Consider the following 23,004-nt stretch of genomic DNA (forward strand, 5'->3'; position numbering starts at 1 on the left):
TTGTCAGTTCATGGTATACCTAATAATAACATATGCGAAGATCACAAATTTTCATCAAGAACCACAGTCAGCCACATATAAAGCCTTTGTCTAACATAAAGCCTTAGAGATTTTTTTGTGGCTTCAGACATTTAAGTATCCTGCTGGATCAATCCCTTGAGACTGAGTTTTAAAGAGCACTTTAGATACGACAATTTTTAAGACAGGGTCCCTGTGTTGACAACCTGAAACCCAAAAGACAATCTGACATTGGAAAGCACTAAAATTTCTTCAGAGAAAGTGCATTTGAATAAATGAGTTAGAATAGGGACATTCTGGTGGATTATGTGGATTATATTTATGACGCTAGATTGGATGAGCTACTGGCTTTTACACCTCACCCCAGAAAAGTATTACTAGAAAAAGAAAAAATGCAGTTCCTACTCTGGAAAATATTTGGTGTGGAGTATTAACCCCCAGCATTGAAAGAATGAACCCCATCGGGGTGGCCCTGATGGTTCAGTCAGCATGAGGTTAGATACACCTGTAGAGGTGTATAACCATGAAAATTGTGGGGTTGTAGATCACTGTTTGGTATAAGAGAGCCCTTGGGTGTCGCTGGGGTGAGCTGGATATTAGAAAAGACCCATTAATTCAAAATCTTTGAACTATTTGGAACGGTTGTGTAGTAATATCTCAAAAATCCTATCTCCCTTCTGTGGGCCTATACCTATGTAGGACCTGCAGGGGATCTTTTTTGCAGGCTGAGAGAGCTGATTGAAGAATCTAAAATCTAGATTGTACTTTGTTTTCATGTTTGTTTGTTGGTTTTAAGGGAGATAAAATCACCTGGGAGAATCTAAAGTGTGCTAGAACAAGCTAAATATTTAGTTATGTAAAAATGCAAGCTATTACAAAAAAGGGGTAAAACTCACCTTTATTCTATTTGACATAATATATTTGTTCATTCTGTTAATGTACTAGATATATAAAGAACAACTTAACACCAGGATAGTATTGGTTGCCATGGAAACCTGGGCTACTGATAACAAGTTCACCATATCTGAAAACCCCTTGGTGACCCTACGTGAGTTTATGAAATATAGGAGGGATTTTATCAGAGAGAAAAGTGACGCAGTTCACCTTTTTTCGTACGTAACCTTGTGTGACGTTTTATTACTGGGGTTTTTTCTTTCCTTGGGGGTTGCTTATCACAAGTGACTGGTGCATCTCCTTTCTGTTCTATGTGTAATCCACAATAATTCAGAAGATAATGTTTCTGATGGGGAGGCGGGAAAAAGTTAATGCACAAACTGCCTGTCAGTGCAACTAGAGATTTGACACTCATTTGAGTTTTTAACGTACTAAGCCCAAGCTGCATGCGCTGTAATCCTTGGTTATTCTATGCAGTTACTTACTCTGCAAGTGCAGCTACCTGGAAGGTGATGCATGGTTCCACCTCAAAGGCTGGCTTCTTCGGCAGTAGAGCATGGACAGCCCTGTAAAAGCAGAACATTGGTTTTGAAACCAATGAGGTTTCCTGCTTAAAAAGCACTATGATCTGCTTTACTTTGTTGAGTGACCTGCATGCTGCAGGATTCCTGAAGTGTTTCCATTCCTTGAAACAGTTGGTTCTCCAGAAAAACGTGCTATAGGAAGAATAAGCTGGCAAGAATGTTATTTTCTCTAAATATCTTAATTGTTTTAGAAATAAGATTGATGTAATAAAATATATCTACAAAAATAGGGGAGGGATTCATGGCTGAGATTTTTGATCCACATGAGGCACACCAGATGAATTGCTCTGCTGGAGTCCTTATCCCTCTCTGCTGACTGTTGTAGGAGCCTATATGAATAAATTTAAGCTCACTTTCACATGACTGGTAGGGTGCCACAATACCCAACCCTAGTATCCACCCTCTCAGAATTTTTGAACATGCTTAATTACAGTCATTGACTTCTGCCGTGAAGAGAGCTAGTAAGATCTGCAAGTGGTGCTTGCAGATTTTGGGTTCTCTATGTCTCAGTTCTTCATCTGTAAAATGGGAATCAGGTTTTCTCACATCATTCATGTGTCTTCTCTGGTGATATTGTAAGGTCTTTGGGGGAAGTCTTGTTCTTATGAATGTTTGTGGTTTGGCTAGGATAAACAAAGATGGCCCTATTTGCCCTGGGACTGGGACTCTGGATACCACTGTGTTGCTAATTCCAGTGCTATCCATAACACTACCACCAGTGGTGTTTGAGGTACTGCATTTGTAGATCATTTAGAAATACTAGTCTCTGAAATTGTGTCTGTGAGTGAGACACAGCTAACTTGGGAGGTGAGGTTGGTTGGTGCGCTGATACAGTGGTTACAAATGAACTTACACTTTCAGTGCAGTTAGCCCACTGTATTGGTTTTTGATATTTTTCTGTTTTTCTTTGAAAAAATCAACTTGCCACAGCTCAGATGGATCAGTACTCTGAAGGGGAGCAGAGTATATTCTGTCTCTAGTAACTGGCAGTCATTCATGCTGACATGGTCAGCACCAAAGAGATGATTAGATTTAGGCTCAGAGTGTCTCTTGGATGAGATCGGCTGCAGTTCTAGGGACTTTTAACCCACCTCTGCATCGGGAACCTGCTAATGCATCTCCATTTGAGTTTTCCTACATCAGCACTGCCCAGTTAGACACGTGTCTTTTTACTAGTCCCCCATGCGTTGGCAGCGCGGTGGCCAATCCTGCGCTCTGTCTGTAGCATGTGCCAGCAGAAGTCGCTTGCTGCAGTAGTACATCAGTGAACAAAAGGCTAGTGAGAGTCAGGGGATTTGGCAAAATAGTCCTCTTCTTATATTAGGTAGTCTGAGAAGGATGAGGGAAGATGATATAATTTTCCTGGAGATAATTTGCTATATGAGGTTTGTGAGTGGTTATCTGTTTTTCCCATTTTGTTTTTGCATAGTTTGCAGCATAGTGGTCGCAACCAGCATTTGCAAATGACAGTTTCTCTTTTGGAAATCAGAAGGGTAAACACTGGGATGGATAGGTGCAAAACTCATGGACTGAGCAGGGTAAACTTTCTTTTCTTTTCCTTTTTGTCAAAGGGGGAGTCGATTTCAGAGCAGTCGAAGTGGTGTAGCCCACACTGGTGGAATCTGTTCCTTGCTTAAAGGCGGAGGTGTGAATGAGGTAGGTGGGGATACTGGTATGAGCAAAAAGAAGTGGAAACGTATCTGCACAGAATTTATCAGAGCAGACATGTTCCTCAAAATATCTTGCTGCTTCTTTCCTCATGCACTTTTAGTGCAGCTTAGTGAAGAGTGTTGAGCGAATAAAGTCAAATATGGATTCAAATATAGTTTTCAGCAGATTCTTCAATATCCCAACATTCATACTTGCAGTCACAATGGTAAGAAAGAAACAGACTTTCTCTTACTTAATTTGTCCATAAGTCAGCATTTAGTTTTCCTTACTTTCCACTGGCTAGCTGCTCTGAAGTAAGAACTCTTAACACATCTGATTCTGTCTTTTATTGCCTTGGAACGAGAAAAGCTTCACTTGTTTCTGAGATACTTGTATGTAACTGATTACTCCTCCTTTGCTTGTTTCTTTCAGTTTGGAAAGCCAGACTTAATGGCAGTTACCCTGGCACAGACCTTAGCCCAAAACATTGGCATTTTCTCAGACAGAAGAAAACTTATAAGTGGTAAGGTTGTTTGGTTTTTCACTCTGTCTCAAGAGAAGAATCTTAAAAGATGGAAGATCTTATCAGTGTCTCTCTGATATGTATTTTTCCCCATGTTTCTTGTGATGTTGGAATATTTTAATTTTTCTTGTAATAACAGGAGGAAGGACTGACATATCATTAATTTTCCTCTATTTAAATGCTATGATATCCCCCTGCCCATAATTGATGGCAGCACTTGGTGTCACCATTTCATTAAAAATAAATCATAAAGGTGTCTGCCACTTCCATTCATTTCAGGGAGATCAATGTCACACCCACAGACTGAATGGCTGCCATCTACATCAAAAGTAGAAACATACATTATGAGACCTGGGGATGATGAGAAGCCACCTCAATCCTGTTATGCAGTATGGTTTTGCCAACATAGCTTTCTCCATGTTTGCCTTGATTGAATTCCTCTTGTAGATTACCCAAATCTCCTGTATTTGACACCCTACTGATATAATTTCTCTGCTGTCACCTTGGTATTCAACTTCTTAGTAACCCCTATTTACCTGCAATGATTTAACTCGGATCTCCGCCCCTGGCCTCCAGCAAGCACCTCACCTGCCCTGCTTCCATGTTATATGAAGTCCCAGCTTGATACTTTTGAAATAATAATAAAGTTTTGAATCAATTTAGATGATGGAGTGCTTAGTTATTGGATCATGTGTACTTATGTGGCTTACATAAAAAAAAAAATTACTATATTGAGTTAATAGAACTCTGCTTAGGTGAATTTTGGTTTCAGGCATTGTAAAGACAGTATATAATGCAGTGATACATGTCCATGTAAAAGTTTTTGGAGTTTACTTAATTTTATTTTGAAAAATAATCAGAAATGTAGGATGGATGCTCTATGCTACTGATGTGTTCAGTATTCATTTTCCAGCTGCATATTATTAACCTGATATAGGGACAGGGAAAAAGTGAAAATGAGAATAGTGGTGATTCCCTTTCTTCTGGCTGAGTAGAGGGACAGGACACAGTTTGGGCGGGGGGCGGGGGAGGAGAATGGAAATGTTCTCCTTTTTAATTGTACTTTTTAGATGGAAGCAATAAAGTGGTGTTCATGTATTACAGTAAGGCACACTGCAGAAAGAGGAAGTGTATGTGCAAGGCATATGTACAGAAATAGACACAAGACAGTTTTGAAAGCGGGGGGCTGAGACCAGAGCAAAGCAATCCCAGGCAGCCTGGCAGGGCAGAAGGGTGGGCTACCCTCTGTCTGCCAGGGAGTCGCAGAGGGAAGGGAGAGCTGAGGGAGAAAGTGCTACATCCTGCTGTACTGGCTAGTGTTTACTGACCATTTTATGCATTTTTGTGTGCATTATTGGTTGTTTTTTTTTCCCAAGCAAAGATTTCCCTGGTCACATTAGCATAGTCGAAGAAGAGAACTAAAAAACAAGAGGAAGAGATAAAATGATTAATTTTTTTTAATTCTGAAAATTTTGGAATCAAATGTCATGACACAAGAGAAGGCGGGAGAGCTGACTCATGATTTGCAAGTGCTGGAGGCTGATGCTGCAGTTTCCCCTAACTTCACTTTAAGAGAAGGGACATTTTTTCAGAGCTCAGGATTGCACAGAATTGTGTATAGTTTCTGAAAGGAAGTTTTTCAGTGTGTGCTGATACACTTAAACTAAGGTGTGCAATAAACCAGCAAATTATCGTTTTCACCTTGTATTTAAATATGAAATGGAATTGACTAAAATGTGGTGTTTGTGGTAAGAAAAGTACTGTTTTCGACTCACAACACTCAAGACGTAATTTTTTTTTTTTTTTGTCAGGTGAGTGTAAGTGTGAGGACACGTGGTCTGGATGCATAATGGGAGACACAGGGTAAGGCATTTCACTAGAGGAGTGTCATGTCCTTCATATAATGACGTAAAGGGAAGGTGTGAAAACATTTGCCTTTTGTGGTTCAGCAGAGTATTTTCTGTGAGTCATTTTTCAGAAAGTGTTAGCTGTACAGCATACATAGAAAGGCCACTTTCAAAGAAAGGTGAGAATAAGTGGGTTAATGAGAGGGTATGTGAGGATTTTTGATGACTGTTGGCTTAACTCACAAAAGCACAGGGCTCAGCAGGCAAGCCAAGTCATTGCAAAGAAGAAGAAGCAGAAGCATGCTTAGCTTTTTTTCTCCTGCAAGTTTCCTACTGAATTGTGGGAACAAACAATGAACATCTTAATTCTTGAAATCCTATTATCACGTTTCCTAATTATGTCTCATTTTCAATGTTTCTGTTGGAATATTTCATCTATATCTATCATTTTTTATCACCCAGTTTGTGTGATGATATTGGAAAAAACTGCTCCCATGGGCACTTGAGTATGCTTGTACCCACATGTAATGTCACGGGAGAGGTTTTATCTAATGACTAGTGAATCAGCAAATTTTTGCAGCTAGATGAAATTTGGTGCTTTCTAATGTGTATTCAGATCTTAATTCTTCATATTACAGGCCTGTCTTTTGTCATGTGTATGAATTAAACTACAGTCTAATTTTAGATATAGACAGTGCTCCAAATTGTTAAATTAATTTCAAACTGACCTGCAAATTTTCACAATAGCTTTGTGGTCAGAACAATTTTGAACAAAGAAGCGTATATCATTCAAAGCTCTTTGGAAGTGTAAATGTGTGCCTTTTCAACTTGTCTGCCTAAAAACATACTAGGTAGGATTTTTCTGATTTTTATTATGTTAAAACACCAATCTGAGAAGCATTCTTGATTCTTGTAAAAGTGGTTCCTTATCTAATGGTCTTTAAATTCTTTATCTGAAGTCAAAACCTTTCAGATAATTAGGTACACAAGAAAGCTTGTATTTACTTTGCTTATTGATGAAGGTTAGTGAATCCCACATTCTCTGTTGTCTTTAGATCTAAATCATAAACACTAGAGATGGAACAGGCCAATTGTGTTTTGCAAGCCATCATTCCTGGCAATGCAGGATTAATTTGTATAACACTTCTGCTAGTATTTTTTGTATCCAGTGATGATTTGATATGGGAAAGCCCTTGAGACTCCAAAATCTGATTGAAGCCTAAGTACATTTATGATGAAGGACCTAAATATAAAGATCACTTAAGCAACTCTGGGAAAAATTCTTTCCCTGTGGAAAGGATCCATGCAGATTCTCTGCCTCATACAGTTTTTAGGTGGTGCACTGTGCCTTAGGTTGGCAGTCTGTACTTGAATGGAATTTATTCAGTGGGACATGAGAGGGGGAGGCTGAAATGTTAGCTGATGTTTGTTAGAAGCATGTTTTAAAATGGCATAACTCTATTGTATAAAAATTCCGTGGGCCAGGAGAGCAATTTCATCCAAGAGGGAAATGAATCTTTGTTTCCTGCAGTATGTATGGGAAGAAATTTCTGAGATCAGGTCTGTTAATGGAACAGGTCATATTTGTGAGAACTACTCAATGTGTAATAAGATTTGTGCACGAAATAACAGTGAAATGTTTTAGACCTCTTACTTTCCATGAGCTCTATGTCATTGTTTTTTGTCGTTTACTAAAATGATTTACAGGTTAGATAGTTACAAGCAGATGGTCACTCTGATTCTGAACAGTGTGGTTTTGTACTTTTTCTGAAGTATAACATTGTAATTCTCCTCCTATTTTGAAAAAAGAAAATCTAGTATAAAAAGCACTATAGAAAGTAATCCTGCTACCTTGTTTCTGTGCAGGTATTACCTTCCAAGCAAGTTCTCCAAGTGTGACATTGAAGAGTATCACGAATTTTTAAACAATGGAGGTGGAGCCTGCCTGTTCAATAAACCGACCAAAGTAAGCATTACCTTATTATTATTATTATTATTTCTGTTTTATTTCTAATTTAGATGAAACCAAGAAGAATGAAAACGATAATGTTGGAAAAAACAGCACCTGTAATTTTCGTATTTCTGTTTCTAAGTTCTAAACTTTCTGGTGACATATGAGTGAAAGTAGCTGGGTTTAGTTCATAGTAGTTTGGAATTTATACATAAATAATTTTTTAATAAGTGGTTTCGTGTCCAGAAGCTTTCTCACATGCTTTGATCTAGAACCATTCCTCATGCAATTTGTTCTGAATGTTGTAAATAGAATATGTTACTGAATTTATTTGCTGAGGTTTCAAGTGTCTTGGTAAACTTTTGCACAGCCTGAATGCTAATTTGTGTTGAACTGATGTCTTGGTGCAAATCTCTGGAAACTGAAGATTGCTTTTATTTCACATCTGTTCCAAGAGGAAGACATGGCTCCTAGAGCCTCTGCAAGGGGTGCATTGCCATGCAGCCCAGAGTCTTTGCAGGCACCAGTGGTTGCAAGTGGTTTTGATACTCTCCCTGACAGAGAAGACAAAGTTTTTTACAGGCGCTCTCAGAATAGAGTTGGAAAACTGGGACTAGTTTTTCTAAAGCTGGGAGAGACAGAGCAGGAGAGAAAGGCCCGAGGGGCAGGGGACAGACACTAGAAGAGCCCATGGCTGCTGGGCACCCATCACACTCTTTATTCCTTAGGTGCTGCCCACATGGTCCCCATTACTGTCATCAGGGTCTGTCATCCCCTGCACTGCATGTGCTGGGTGAGAAGCGTGTCTGGTGAGAAGTGCTCAGATCATCTCAGCCCTGTGTTAGCTTCCTCCAGGACAGCGCATGTGGCTCTGCACAGCCCTGCCTTGTGCTGGGCAGCCCCTCAGATGGGGAAGGCTGGCTAATCCCTGCTGGCCCCCGGTCCTCAGTGCCACTGTACCTCACCTCATTTAGCAGGGTGCATTACCTCCCTAAAGGCCTGGGGGTGTCAGAGCTACAAAAGCACTTAAACGACTGACCCATCCCCTCCAAATTTGCTTCTAAAGTACGAAATCAGAGATCTTGCTATATGAGTCTTGGAAATCAGTAGAAATGGGGAATATGTCTGGAGATAGTATTCACCTTTTCTTTGCTTCTCTTGTCTCAGTTTTGGCTTGCTAAACAGGTGTGTTCACATGAAGGACGCAAAGAGTATGACATGATTGACTGAGACATTTAAGGGAGATAAATACAAAACAAGGCTAAAGAAACTCCAGCCAAGACATGAGACTTCTACAATGAGGGATTTGCAGCAGGGTTTCGGTATATTCCTGCTCCATTTACTGAAGCATGTTTTGAAATGTAAAGTAACTAGGATGATGATCGTGACTCTCTTCTATATATAATTAGTGTTATGCTCTATTTAATGGCTGTCTTGCAACAAGCAAAGAAAAGAGGCTGAGGCAGAAAGACAGTCCAATGTGGAAAAAAGACATGATAGCTCAGGTGGTCACAGATGTGAAAGAAAAGGTTAATTCTAGAGTGATGCACATTCTTCCTGGAGCTGCTGAGAAAAAGTGCCTCTTCCGACAACCACAGAATTTCAATAAATGTTAGAGAGGGAAAAAAAAGTCATCAGATCTGGATGAGCTGAGTCTGCTTATCTCTCAAAGGTCTCCTTTTCATGGTAGAATGTATTATTAAAAGCGGAGAGAAAGCACTAGAATTTGTTAATAAGGTGTAAGATTTCTCATTCTTTAAAATGCATCTGCATTTTAGAAGTTGCTTTTTTTCCGTCTTATTAAAGGTGAAGAGAAATATTGGTGGTTTTCTTTGCTGAATAAATTGTTTCCATAGTGTAGTATGTCTTACTTGGGCTTGTTTTGGCAATTATGTTCGTTTACGCATCTGTCACTTGGAACAAAACTCTCATCTCAATTTAGACTGGCAGCATTTACAATTTTATCTAATGGCATGTGAAAGTTAGATGTGGAAGTCAGTGTGATTTAGACTCTTTTATGTATTATTGTTTGGGTTGGCTTAAAGTTATTGTCAACGGATGTCTGTCTAATTCACAAGGCTGTCAAAGACGCATTTCCTAGTAGAGATGGTGAAACAAAAACTTACTTTTGCTTTTAAAGAAAAATGAGATAAAGGAAAACTGATGTGACAAGGTGCAGTGTTTGACAGTGCTCCACTGTAAGATCAGCTGTGATCCCAAAAAATACATCAAGAGCATATACCCTTTTCAAATGAATGGATGATTTACATGACTTTTTGGGAAAAGTTCACTAATCTGCTTTTTTTTCCCTTCCATTTTATGTTTAGCTGTCCCTATATACTGCAGCAAATTGGCCCAATGTTTTAAGGCAGGACCCTCCGTTACTGCCATCTACTTGTCTGTATTGTGCATCCCGCCTAGAGATACTGAAGATGTCTGGAAAAATACGTAGGAAACAAGTAGTTTTAACAACTCCATCCTGTGGGCTTCTGGCAGAAGGGCAACAGCCAGAGAGAAATGCACTCTAGACCATGAGTGATGTACTGGTGCAGATGGCTCATAAACAGAGTGGTTTCTGGAATGATCCTAGATTAATTGGAGAACTCAGAGGAATGTCTGCAAAATTTTAGTCTTGGTGACAGATTTATATGCCTTCTAATTTATATAATAAAAGCTACTATTACATTTTTTTATGCCCAAAGGAAAAAACCCAACATTTTATTTTCTTTCTGAAGAATTACTTTTAGAAGTTTTAGGAAAACAGAAACAATGAAGCGGGAAGGAACCGACTATAAAAGTGTCCATTAGAAGAGAGCATAGCATGGATCCTATGTAAAAAATGGTGAATGAATCTTGCCTCTGGGAAGGTACTACTACAAATATACAGATTTAGACATTTTAAGTTACAGTTTAGTGGGGAGGCCAAAGGGAAAGGGAGGACACCTGCCTATGACACATGCTTATGGAAAACTGCTGAAAGTTCCTAACTGTGGTAGAGGAAAAGGGAAGGAAAAAGCATCCAACTACAACAAAAACTGACAAAGAAACCCAACATTTCTCTTTTCCCTGCATTTCTGAGCCACATGCTACCAAAAGACAATTTTTTAATGGATATTCCTTCTGAAATTATAATGCACGCTTCAATCTGAGACACAGCCCTCATCACTTGAATTCCAGAACAGCAGCAATTGCAATCCGTGTGACAATAATGAAAATGTCATATTATTTTACATTTTTACTTTATTGTCACACCTTTTGTTTTTGATTGCAACTTGTACTCAGACTGAATCTGCTGTAAAAATGGCGATCATGTACAGAAGACACCATGTGACTTGGCCATATTGCTGAATTAATTCACAGTATTGTCGGTTCTCTGCTCATTTCATTTGTGTTGTTTCTAGTTTGCTTCTTCCTGAGTTGTGGGTACTGTTTTTCAGTTAATTCATTTGGAGTACTAGCTAAAAAACCATGTTGTACAGAGTGTATATGACAATGATTCCCTTATAAGAGACACGCCCTTTGATATCTGATTTTGCCTTGCAGCTTCTAGATCCTCCAGAATGCGGCAATGGCTTTGTGGAAGATGGAGAAGAGTGTGACTGTGGGACGATAGCAGTAAGTGCAATGTACTTTAAATTAGCAACTAGATTTTCCAGGACTTGGTGCTGCCCATCAAGACAGGCAATGTTAAGATCCTGTGGCAAAGGATTCATCATTTCTTAACTTCTTCCATCATGTTTAACACAATGTGGGCCAGCATTTTTATTTTATCACCACATAAATTCTGAAGAGCAATAGTTATAACTACCTGTGCAGAATCAGGCCTTAGAAGATGTTAAAAAAGTAGTTTCCTAGATGGGAACATGACTCTAGTCAGTGCTAAAATGTCAGTATTTAATGACAGGCTGTGAAGTTAGAAAAGTTATTTGCTGTATCACATAGGAAACAGAGGCTTCATGCCCCACAGTGCATGCCCTTTTCTGCATGCAGGTGCCTAAAAGCCTGATTAAAAATCTGTTCACATAGCATGCTAAGACAGCTTACCTGCTTTTCCCGTGTATTGTGTTATAATCATGTGTGTTCCTCAGGAGTGTGCCAATGAAGGAGGAGAGTGCTGCAATACTTGCACCCTGACGGCAGGCTCCCAGTGCAGCAACGGGCTTTGCTGTCGGAAGTGCCGGGTAAGGGCAGTGACCTTCACTGCAGCATCCTGGGGGGAAGGCATCCAGGTGGCTACAGGCACCACATGTCTTCTTTCTTGCAGACCTTGTGACTCCTCTTCTGAAAGCTTGCCTTTTAAAACTGGCTAAAAATTGGTTTGTGTGGGGCTGTTCTCTGTCTTTTAGGCTTGGGTTCTTGGGGCATGGACTGTGATCAAATGCAGAGCTGTTAAAGCCTTCCAGTTTCAGACAAATTTGAATCAGGTTGAAATTCCACGGGGTTTCATTAGATGTCCTTGTTTAATCATGCACGTACTTACCCATTGTTGATCCCCACACCTTACATGTTGCTCTGGATTTGCCCCATGAGACTGAATGGGAAAATAGTACCACAGATGCCAGAGAGTAGGATGTAGTAAAAAAACCCCAACAACCCACAGCTAACAGAGTTATTCAGAGGTGTTAATCTAAAAGACACCAGATTTCAGTTTTAGTTAGGTCTGCCAGCTGAGGTTTAGACTGACTGAAATCCAGCTCAGTAAAGGGAATCAAGCCCCATGTAAACTATAAGGTATTCTTCCTTATACATCAGTAAATAATAAAAGGAGGTTTACCCAAGTCTTGGCTGTAAGGGAGCCAAGCTAAATATGACTTTAAATAGACGTTTATACTCATTTAGTAATAATGACAATTACTATTCATGTTATTAAAGCTGTGGTGTACTATGTGTGATATTTTTGTCCTTATCTGTGGGCATCTGAGGGTTTAATTTCCTTAGGAGAAACATTGGTAATAACTGTGGACCACACTCTTGACTTTGTGCACATCCTAATGTTAAAAAAAGAAAAAGCACGGATTATGCTGCAACAGGTCACATTTCCCTAAGCACATTGCTTTTTCTAATGTAATATAAAAAAAAAAAAAAAGCAGATTGCCAGTGTGAGTGAATTTTGTTCAAGTATCCAAGTCCCATAGGCACCATAATAAAGACTATCAGAAAAAAATCAAGCTTCTGTGTACCTACATGATTTTTGCAAATGAGGCAAGGGTTTATCTACATACAGAGTGGTGAGGGTGGGCCAATGAAGACAAGGGCAGAATTTTGCAAAACACGTGTCCCTAGGAGGTGTTAATCAGGACAACTCAAAAGACCATATGTAACAGTTCCCAAATGTGGGGTTACCTTCCATTGTAAGACCCAGCCTGAAAGCAGCAGTGAAGGAGGGTGTCACGTCCTGCTCAGATGAGGGAGACAAGTGACTCTCGACAATAGTCACTGAGACAAGAGACTTTCGTCTCTCACAGAGGGATTCCAAGCAAAACATGGTGAGTGTACATCCCTCCAGCCTGTAGTATCCCTGACAACACCCCTGTCTGTCTGCATTTTTCCAGAGGCTGGCAGGAAAAAGTTAAGCTGAAGGCTGAGAAAGTACCAAGAGTCTAGCTAGCTCTTCCACTGATGTGTGCCCGTTCACACCAGCTGTGGAGTTAGCAGTTGTCCCCAGAAAAATGTATGTGCATGCAGATCCAGGGAAAAAAGTCACAGAACTGCAAAATGAACGGAATATCACAGATTTAAGAAACCTTTCAGAAAATATAAGGGGTCTGTAGTATGTCCATGACCAGAAGCACTAACAGTTGCCACTAATAGGATGACTTCCTGCTTTTATAGGTCTTGCGACTTAGCACAGAAGTCTTGAACCAAAATGCCTCTGTTAGGTCACTGGTACATTTTTCAGTATTAAATATCTGGTCCCTTAGGAAATGGTGTCAAACCATAGAATTCAGTATATAATTAATAGTTTCTGTTCTGCAGCAGTAATGGGGCATTTTAATAACCGTAGTGTTTATGGAGTTTTGCAGTGTTCTTCATCCCTAGAGAGAAGATCAGGATCACTCTCCCTGTTGTATAAAGAAGAGTAAAATAGTCACAAAAAGGTGCAGTGACCTGGTCAAGATAATGCTGCAAGTCACTGCAGTATTGGTTTGATAAACCCCATGGGTCCTGTGTCCCAGGAGAGCACTTATCCTGCTCAGCCCCGCACTCAATGCGCTTGGGAGGAGGTGCCTCAGAGAGTGGTACCACTTGCACCAGTAAATGGCCAGTGGCTTGAGTGGTGCAATGTCTGCAGCAGGGAAAGGAAAGTCTTCCCACTTCAGTCAGCACATGAGTATTTCCCTTTTTTTAAATTCGAAGAAAGTAGTGCATTCGAAGCAAGATGTGGAGACACCAAGACACGAATTTTCTGTTGTTTTTTTCCAGTTTGAACCTAAAGGAGTTTTGTGCCGAGAAGCAGTGAATGATTGTGATATTGCAGAGAACTGCACAGGAAATTCCAGTCAGGTGATTTTTATATCTTCTATCCAAGAGATGAGGAAAACCCACCTGTAGTCTCTCAATCACTATGAATGTTGCTGTTTTGTATAGTAAGGTGTATAAACATTGTATTAAAGTTGCTAATACTGAAAAGACCAGCATGATATTGAAATAATTTTCCATATGACATTTGTTGTATGTTTTTCTTCCATGCTTGTCTGATCTATGATCTATTAGTTATTTTCTCTTTCTATAGTGCTCTCCCAATATTCATAAAATGGATGGATATTCCTGTGATAACAAACAGGTAAATAGTGCTTCAATTTGTTTTACATTCTTTCTGCTTTTATAGATTGCTTTTTGTAGATTTTGGTTTAGGATCTTTGGAAGTCACCCGGGACAGTTCTGTTGACATTCCTGCATTTTGGGTGCTAGTTACATTTTAGAGCTAAGTATTTAAATGAACAGAAAGTAGAATCACATATTAATTGCCTCAATAGAAAGCATGTGACAAATCTTTATATTAAACAAATACATATTTTGGAAAATGAAGTTATTTTAAACTTTTTCTGTATCTTTTGTTTCTTTCTAGGGTATTTGTTTTGGAGGAAGATGCAAAACCAGGGACCGGCAGTGTAAATATATCTGGGGTGAAAGTGAGTGAATGTTTCTAAGTTGGTTGTTGTTCATGTGGCTCAAAAGATTATCTTACCTGAGAAAAATTATGGAAGAGACATATTCAGAACCATTAAAACCAGCTGGACTGTATGTCCCTCCCTGTCTTCCCTCCTCATTTTGTCTTTACATCTTCTTTTCCAGCTCTTTCTCTAGTGTTGGTTAACTTACTGGTGATTATGCTGAAATCTTAGGTTTAACTTCTCATTAATAACCACCTCGGGAGCCTATGCTTCTGGACATTTTTGACCAATAAGCCCTGGTCAAACTGAGCTAAATCTTAAAACAGTCCTGTGGTGCCAACATAAAACTTTTCATTGAGAACACTCTGCAGAGTTTCACAGGCCACCTGCAGACCATTGATACTGCAGTTCGCAGATTGGGAAGCTCCGCTTGCTTTGATTATGCATCTCCATTTCCCAGGAGCTGGCTTTTAGAAGTCTTCATCATCTTAGAAGAGATTTGTTTCTGTTTTCAGAAGTGACAGCTGCTGACAGGTACTGCTATGAGAAGCTAAATATTGAAGGGACTGAGAAAGGAAACTGTGGAAGAGACAAGGACTCTTGGATACAGTGCAATAAACAGTAAGTTGATCCATTTAGAAAACAACTGAGATTTTTATCCTTGCTATAGTTCTTTAGCTGGCATGAAGAGGCTCAGAAAGCCTTTGTACAGAACAGACTTCTGGCCTTCTTCTGCAGACCTTAGTGCAGCAAATTCTGGAGGGAGAGGAGTGTTGAGAGAAGATGATCTCTGACAAGAGAACACCGCCTGAGCTTTGGGAGCACTTGGACCTAAAGTGGTCCTAGTATGCTTGGTGAGGCTTAGTGCAGAGGAGAGTGGCCTGTGCTTTCATGTCTTAGTGTGGTGTTCACTTTGTATGCCATGCCCTTGCATTGCAAAGTTGTGTTCAGTTTTCATTGCCTTGTAACCCTCCACATCTTTGCCTGCAAGTTGCTGCCTAAACCATTGTTTCACATTCTGTATTTATGCAGTTGATTATTTCTGCCTATTTCTGAACCTTTTGCCAGTTCTTATCAAACTGCACCCTGTTTTTTGAGATGAATTCTCCATTCTGTCAATGCTATTTGAATTCTAGTCCTGCCTACAGGTGAACTAGTGGCCCTTCCCACTTTTCTGTGCAGATTTGATAACCTTCCTTTTGTTCCAACACAAATTAATGACTTAAAAATACTCAGTAATATGGGAGAGGCCAGACAGTACACAAGTCTCCACACCAGTTGTGAAGTCCCTTCAACAGTTGAATTAAACTCGGTGTCTCTAGTTCCCTTACATATGTGTCATATGAGAGTTTGTTTGAATCCAGTATCTACTGCTTCTCCAATATGGGCAGGTTACTGTATCTTAATAGGATATTAAATCAGTTTGATGTGGTTTGTTCTTGACAGCTCCTTGCTTGCTATTACTCAGAGCACTTTTGATAACAGATGTTAAAAAAAGGCTTTTCCCAGTCTAAGCTGTGAGAGAAATAATTTTCTTGGGAAGCAAGGCATTATTTATGGGAGTTACTGCTAGTGGGGGAAAAGCAAGGAATAGCAAATATGTTATAAAGCAAGTGCAGAAAACCACATTTTTTTGATTGTCCATTTTCATTGAATTTTCTTTTCAGTGGGTGTCTGTTTATTCTCTCAATGCAGGGATGTGCTTTGTGGATACCTTCTGTGCTCCAATATATCCAGTGTGCCTAGACTTGGAGAACTTGATGGTGAAATCACATCGTCAATCTTGCAGTTTGGAAAAGTCTACAATTGCAGGTAATTGGAAATCCTGGAAACAGAACAGACAATCAATATTCATCTTGCATGGAAAAGCAGCTTTCTCATTTCTAAGTGGAGAACAACTGTTTCCATTAAAATTTTTTTTCCTATTAACACATAACCATTATTCTAGCTCAACCTTTGTTGAGCTTCAGGAGCTTGACTACTTGTGGGGAGCGCAGCTGTTTTGCAGTCCCCTCTGTGTAGTAGTTAATTTTGCCTGTAGAGACATAATGCTCTTCTCTGGCCTCTTGAGTTTACATTCTTTAATGTTTGTGAAGTACTTAATGTACTCAAAATACTTAGACATATGCCTGCACTGCCAAAGCTAACTGGCAGCTTAATATGTTGCCATATGTTAGCTGAATCCCAATTATAGACCTGGTGTGTTCTCATAGCTTCACACAACTGTAAGATGAAATGAAGTCCTATACAAGTAAACTCAAATGTTTTATCCAGTGCTAGCTTCTACACAAGAAAAATGGTCTTTGTTTCCACCATTGCATTTGTCTGATGTAGATATACTGCATTTTGGTTTGTTTCATGTTAGGGCCAGTGAGATAAATAAGCCAGTACTTAACTCTTTCCTGGTCCTGGGCATCATATAACACAGACAGAAGTGAAGGCAGCAGCCCAGAGCCCAGTTTCTCAAGCAGTCCCACCTAATCACAGCACAAGTCTCCAAGGTCCTCTTGGTTGTCTTGCAGTGGTGGCCATGTGAAACTCGATGAGGAGACGGATCTGGGCTATGTGGAGAATGGGACACCGTGTGGGCCAAACATGGTGTGCCTTGAGCATCGCTGCCTCCCCACCGAGGCCTTCAACTTCAGTACCTGCCCAGGCACCACAGACAGCCAGATTTGTTCAGGACATGGTGTATGTTCTTGTTCTCTTTTAATCCTTTTTTCTGTTTTTGCTGAGTATCTGGCACTGTGTAGTGTACTAGCTAGACCTTTCAGGAAGCCAGCAGTGTGACTCTAGAACTCTTTATACTGGAGAAGCTTTTGAAAAGGAAAAGGGGAGGAGTCACATAAGTAAACATAATGCATACCAGTCAAGGCATCTTAAACAGTGAGTCACAGGAAGTACGTATTAGTTTTGCAAAGATTTTATCAGTCAGTTCTGATATTTCCCCAGGCAACGTACTGGAGAATAGCAAGATCTAAGAACTAAGAAATTTGGGTCTCTGTGCTTCTAAATGCTCTTTTTAACTCCCTCTGTAATGTGTCAATAGCCAAGAAGGCTCATAGAGTTGGATTTTGTTGGCTGAGAGCTAGTTGTTCTAGAGAAGAGAGCAGTGAGCTGGCTCTTGGGTAGTGGCAGCTCCTCTGCTCAGTGCACAGCCTATGGCTTTTCTGTGGCCCTGTCGAGTCCCTTTGTCCCTCAGTTTGAAACAGTGTCCAGGCCCCTACAGCTGAACTGAGATCAAAGGAGTTGTTCTCTCATGATGGCTTTTGTCTTTTGTGCTGCATTAAAACTCCCTTTTTTATCTGAAATTAACCACTGCATCGTATTTCAGAAAAACAAAATCACTGAGGTTCAGAGTATTTCAAAGCAATTATAAATGGCTCTATTGAATATAATATTAAAAAGATAGTAAGGTATGTAATATATTTTACATATATTTGTATATAAAGTATAATATATTCAATACACATCTAATATGTAAATAAAAAAAAGTTGTATATTAAAAATGTTTTTCAGAATTTTGCAGGCAGTCAAAATCAGTGCTGTATGACTGTACCTATACTGTAGGTATTAATTACAGGAATAGATTAATTTTAGGATTTTATTCTGAGCTACACTTTTGGCTGCAGGTTTGTAGCAATGAAATAAAGTGTGTCTGTGACCGATTCTGGGGAGGAGATGACTGCAGTTCTCGTATCAAAGATGATATTTTTTTTGATAAAGATGCCATCAATAAAGGTACGTTATTATAATTTTTACCAATAACTGGAAAAGCTTGTATTTGAGGACGGCTCATTAAGCAAAAGTAGATCTCCTACTCTTTGAATTAGCATACAACCTGATGCACCTTTAGGAGCCTCATTCCCTTCCTCCCTTGGCAGAAGCACTCAGTGTCTGTGAGTGAGGTCGGAGACCTGGGGCTGGCTGTGAGCAGTGCCACTCACAAGCACTCAGTACACCTCTTGGGACTGGTACCAGTGTGTCTGGTTGCACCTTGCTTGTCCCTATCATATGAGTGGCCTTATTAATTATATTGATAGATTAGGACAAGCAAAAAGTTACTGGGACTTTTTATATAGATGGAAAGGTAGTGTTACTTACAGGACCATTTATTTGTATAGTCAGTTTTTTATTTCATGGCCGATAAGCAGGATGTTGGCACACAAATCCCAGGCTTTTACATTTTTTAAGTGAAGGTTTTTGTTCAGCTTGAAGCTTGCATACAAAGGAAAGATGTATTGTGGAAATACGAGGGTGTAAATGTTTTTCATTATAAATCCTTGTGGTGGGACAATTTTACCATCTTCCAGAATGTCTCTCGGTTAATTTATTCAGCTATGGAAGGGATTAGAGCAAAAACAAAAAAATAAGTCACTTGTTCCAGTGTAAGCATGTATTTTTCAGGCAGGTTATAAGGATGTAAGCTACAGCAGTTTCATATTGCTAACATTATATTGACATAGCTGGCACAACTTTCCCATGTAGCAAGTGTTCAGTTAAGAGAAATAGACACAGAGGTCAAAGCTTGATTTACAGGTGATTTTTTTTATGTCCGTGCTACAAGATAGTATCACTGGTTACAATTAATCAGGCTAGTGCAAGCTGTCCAAGCAGGTTTTTGAAAGTCAGTGCATTTACTATTTTTGTATTTTCTCCTAAAACCCTGTATATTTTTTCCCTTTTCTTGTGTTTCCAGGTGTTGTTAGCACAAATATAATAATAGGGGCTATTGCTGGCACCATTTTAGTGTTGGCTCTCGTTTTAGGAATAACTGGTTGGGGTTACAAGTAAGTAAATTGTGTTCTTCTTAATACAGTTAAAAATATGTTTATTTCATCTGATAGCTGATTATGTTATGAAAAGAACAATTCAAACATAATATAAAAAATCAAAATTGGATTATATTTGTACAGTGACATTTTTATAGTGTTAGCGTTTTTGAAGCAGTTCTTACATGTGTATATGGTTTTGGAGAGCTTGATCCAGGTTTGAAATTTATTTCTTACTTAGCTATTGCTTTTCTTTTTTTGTAGATGATGAGATTATAATGTTACTGTATCTGACAAAGGAAATACAAGAATACAGTCTTAATTCAATTATAAATCTCTCCTAATGATGAAATAAATTTAGCAGGATTAGTCTTCAGTCAGTCAGTAAAGCATTTAACCATAGGTTTCCTTAAACAGATGTTTATATTCAGTCAGCTTAACATGAAATTAATTCAGGCATCTTTTTGGTAAGAGAGATCTGTAATTTGCAGATAAGGTGCAAATTCTCTTCTGGTATAGAGCTGTCAGTGTTCTGCTTGCTGAGAGGCAAAATAGATTATTTTAGCCTGACTGATCTTTTTCAGTTTTCCTCCTTTCATGAATTTCTTCTAAAAAACAAGGGGAGTTAATTTTTTTGTATGTGTTAAAAAAAAAAGGATTCGAGGTACTTGCTTTGTTGCCTGTGTTTGGGTGAGAATGGCTCTTGAAGTCCTTCCTCCACAGGTCCTTGGTGCGCTTGGAGGGCAGGTTCAGCTGTGGGCAGTGCTGTAGCTGGGACACATGTGGCCCCAGCAGTTAGGCGTAACAAACTGGCACATCCCCTGCTGGTTTGTTAGACTGAGATTGAACTGCCCTCAGCCTGAAACATGTAAGAAAGGAAGCACTTGGAAAAAAACGTGAAGATTAGATAGTAAAAAGGTAGGTTACGCCGTCTTGGTACATCACTCTCAGCTTCTGGCAATACAAAAATCTGGACTTACTATTTTGAATACAACTCAAAAAGTTAAAAGGCTCATTTTGAGGTCACATCTAGCCAGTGTGATTAGTTTTTGGAGGTGGAGGACAAGAGTGCACCTTTCACTAGCAGCTTCAGAGTGACTAGACTTAAACTCATCATGAACTACACCTCCAACTCAACATTGACTTTAGCCATCAATATGAATATATTTTCCTTGTTTATTCTGATTTAGTATGTTTTATTTCAGAAGTGTTTCTGTAGAAATATTTTGAGCAAAAATTTAATTCTTCATACGTTACTTTTTCTTTACATTTTTTTCTCTTACTGACCATGTATATTTGCATACTGATGACTCATTCTTATTTCTTTCTCTTCTCTTTGTTTGGAAAGAAACTACAGAAGACAGAGGTATGTGATAAAAGTAATAGAATCTATATCAGGAAGTTCTGAAAATAGCTTTCTTCTCTCTTGCTCATTTAGATGCTATAAAGAAAATACAGCAATCACTATAATTTCTATAAAGAAATATAGTGATCTGAACTGTATGTTCTATAAGGAAAATATAGTAATGAATTATATTTTAAAGAATATTTGCTTGCATATATGAAATTGATATTTATTCTCTAAAGACATTGCTTGAAATTCTGATTTCGCTGGACTCAGTAGCAAATATAATGTTTACTTCTGATGTAGACTGTTGTATTTAGGAAAACAGGAGAATATTTCCAGTAAGAGAGACTGAAAATCTGCTATTAGAGATGACAGTGTTCTTGGGAGGCTGAGAATTGAATGATTAATATTAACATGATGTTCAGGAACCTTTTGAGACAAATTCATTCCTGGAGTTTCTTTTGTGGTTAAATATACAATGCATTAAAATTGCTGTGCAAATGAAGAGCCCATTCCTTCCCACCACCCTGCTCAGTTGAGTTGTAGCTAAAGCATGGTACTGTCTTCAGCACAGGGCTGAGTTTTCACCCTTTTAATCTTGTGGCTAAAAACGAAACACTTCCCCGTGACTCTGGTTTGGCTCCTGGAAGACCACCTATCCTGTCATCAGTCATCTGCCTGGCAGACTGGTCTTCTAGAATGGAGCTGGCCCCTTACTCTCCCAGTCCTCCGCAGATAAGAGGGTTTCTCAGATTCTCCTGTTTTCTGACTGTATCACCACCTCCTGATCCAAGCTACTGCTTTGTTTGTTGCTGCTACCTGTTGTGCTTGTTCTCCATTTCCCCTGCCTGTGTAGTGCTTTCTCTGCCAGGCTCAAAATACTTGTAAAAAGCAGAAAAGCTCTGCCAAGTGCTGGTTGTGTACTACAAGGTCAGATAGGTGGCAGGAACAGTAACAGGAAAAAGGCAAAACTGTTGAAGTAAAGCCTTATGGAGAGGTTGGTTGGTAGTAAATGTCACGTGGTACAAAGAGGGCAGAATTTCAAGGTTTGGTGCTGCTCAGTGGCACGTGATGTAGCTACAAGTGCAGACTAACATGGCCATCGAGTCACTTCACTGTGGATGTTTCAGTGTTGGCTGAGGACAGAGCAGCCAGAACCTTGAAATACAGAGATTGCCCCATACATGTTTATGTTGGAATATTAGTGAATCTAACTTTTTCAGATTCCCTCATCTCCAAAAATGAGTAGATGGACAGAGAGCTGTGAGTATGCAGTCAGTCTGCAGTTGTGTCTGAGGACAAGGGCAGAGTGAAAACTAGCATAAGCTGAGGCTTTTGAAGATGATATAGTTACTAAGTAACTACATCTTCATGCAGAAAATGAAGTTCTGTAGGCTGACTTCTAAATAGAATAATTTTGGTTATGTACAAGGAGTACTCCATAAATGGAAAAAGCAAACATCCACCAGAGTGTTCAGAGTGTTTTTTTAAAACTGTTTACAATTAGGCCATAAATAAAGATGAAAACAAGCCATTGAGGTATTTTCAAGCATTACATAAGGAACGATATTTGGTAGTACTAAGCAACTGAAATGAGTAGACTGAAAATAATAAAAAGAGCAAATTAACAAGGATTCTGCCAGCTGGAATTGTGTGGCTTAAAGGGCACAGCTTTGTGAGAGAAATAATTTCTGATGGGGTAGTGAGAGGACAGTTGGCTGGAGGAACCCTGGGGAGAAGAGCTGCCCACGCTGAGTCAACTCTGAACACACTGATGGCTGGGAATGGGACAAGAACCGAGACTAAAGAGGTGTTAGAAGAAATAGTGGGGAAGTATTGCATTACACTAATGATTTATGTGCCAAGTAATTATATATTTTAAATACTTCGGGAGCATTAGAAATCAGATATGGAATTAAGAGAGCCCAGATGAAGTCTGTAGTTGGACACAGTTTGAATGTGACTCTGATTTCTGATAAATGCTCATCTTAATAGGGGCAGACTGAGGCAAAAAGGCCTTGGAAAGTGCAAGGCTGAATGGATAACTAAACTGCTGGTACTACGATATAGTCAACTTTCAAAGTAGCTACTTGTACTAGGGAGGATTTTTCAACTTGGTGGAACTGTAACTGGAATATTTACAGTTTTTCTGCTAGCAATGAATTCACCATCTGTAAAAAGGGTGTGTAACTTGATTAGGACTTTCTAATTCATAGTTTTATGCACCAAAACTGAGCTTCTAGTACTGGAAAAGGATAAACTACTGTCAGGTGTGTGTGGCACTACTTTTATGTGTCTTGGC

At 39.3% G+C, this 23,004-nt stretch overlaps 1 protein-coding gene across 5 annotated transcripts in view; it reads left to right on the top strand.

Annotated features, from left to right (window-relative positions):
• Window positions 1–23,004, top strand: part of ADAM22 (ADAM metallopeptidase domain 22) — a 132,606-nt gene that overhangs the window by 90,493 nt on the left and 19,109 nt on the right. For 4 of the 5 annotated variants that reach the window (XM_074900232.1, XM_074900234.1, XM_074900235.1 and 1 more), the window contains exons 11-26: window positions 964–1,130; window positions 3,068–3,152; window positions 3,579–3,669; window positions 5,481–5,532; window positions 7,383–7,482; window positions 11,011–11,082; window positions 11,556–11,648; window positions 13,891–13,971; window positions 14,201–14,251; window positions 14,537–14,600; window positions 15,098–15,203; window positions 16,278–16,394; window positions 17,105–17,273; window positions 18,215–18,323; window positions 19,282–19,372; window positions 20,703–20,720. In XM_074900232.1, the coding sequence (XP_074756333.1) occupies window positions 964–1,130; window positions 3,068–3,152; window positions 3,579–3,669; window positions 5,481–5,532; window positions 7,383–7,482; window positions 11,011–11,082; window positions 11,556–11,648; window positions 13,891–13,971; window positions 14,201–14,251; window positions 14,537–14,600; window positions 15,098–15,203; window positions 16,278–16,394; window positions 17,105–17,273; window positions 18,215–18,323; window positions 19,282–19,372; window positions 20,703–20,720 (1,466 nt within the window). The remainder of the gene's footprint in view (window positions 1–963; window positions 1,131–3,067; window positions 3,153–3,578; window positions 3,670–5,480; window positions 5,533–7,382; window positions 7,483–11,010; window positions 11,083–11,555; window positions 11,649–13,890; window positions 13,972–14,200; window positions 14,252–14,536; window positions 14,601–15,097; window positions 15,204–16,277; window positions 16,395–17,104; window positions 17,274–18,214; window positions 18,324–19,281; window positions 19,373–20,702; window positions 20,721–23,004) is intronic. The other variant, XM_074900233.1, reaches the window with a different exon arrangement.

The sequence above is a fragment of the Athene noctua genome, chromosome 2 (genome assembly GCF_965140245.1).
Source record: "Athene noctua chromosome 2, bAthNoc1.hap1.1, whole genome shotgun sequence".
Classification (NCBI taxonomy): Eukaryota; Metazoa; Chordata; class Aves; order Strigiformes; family Strigidae; genus Athene; species Athene noctua.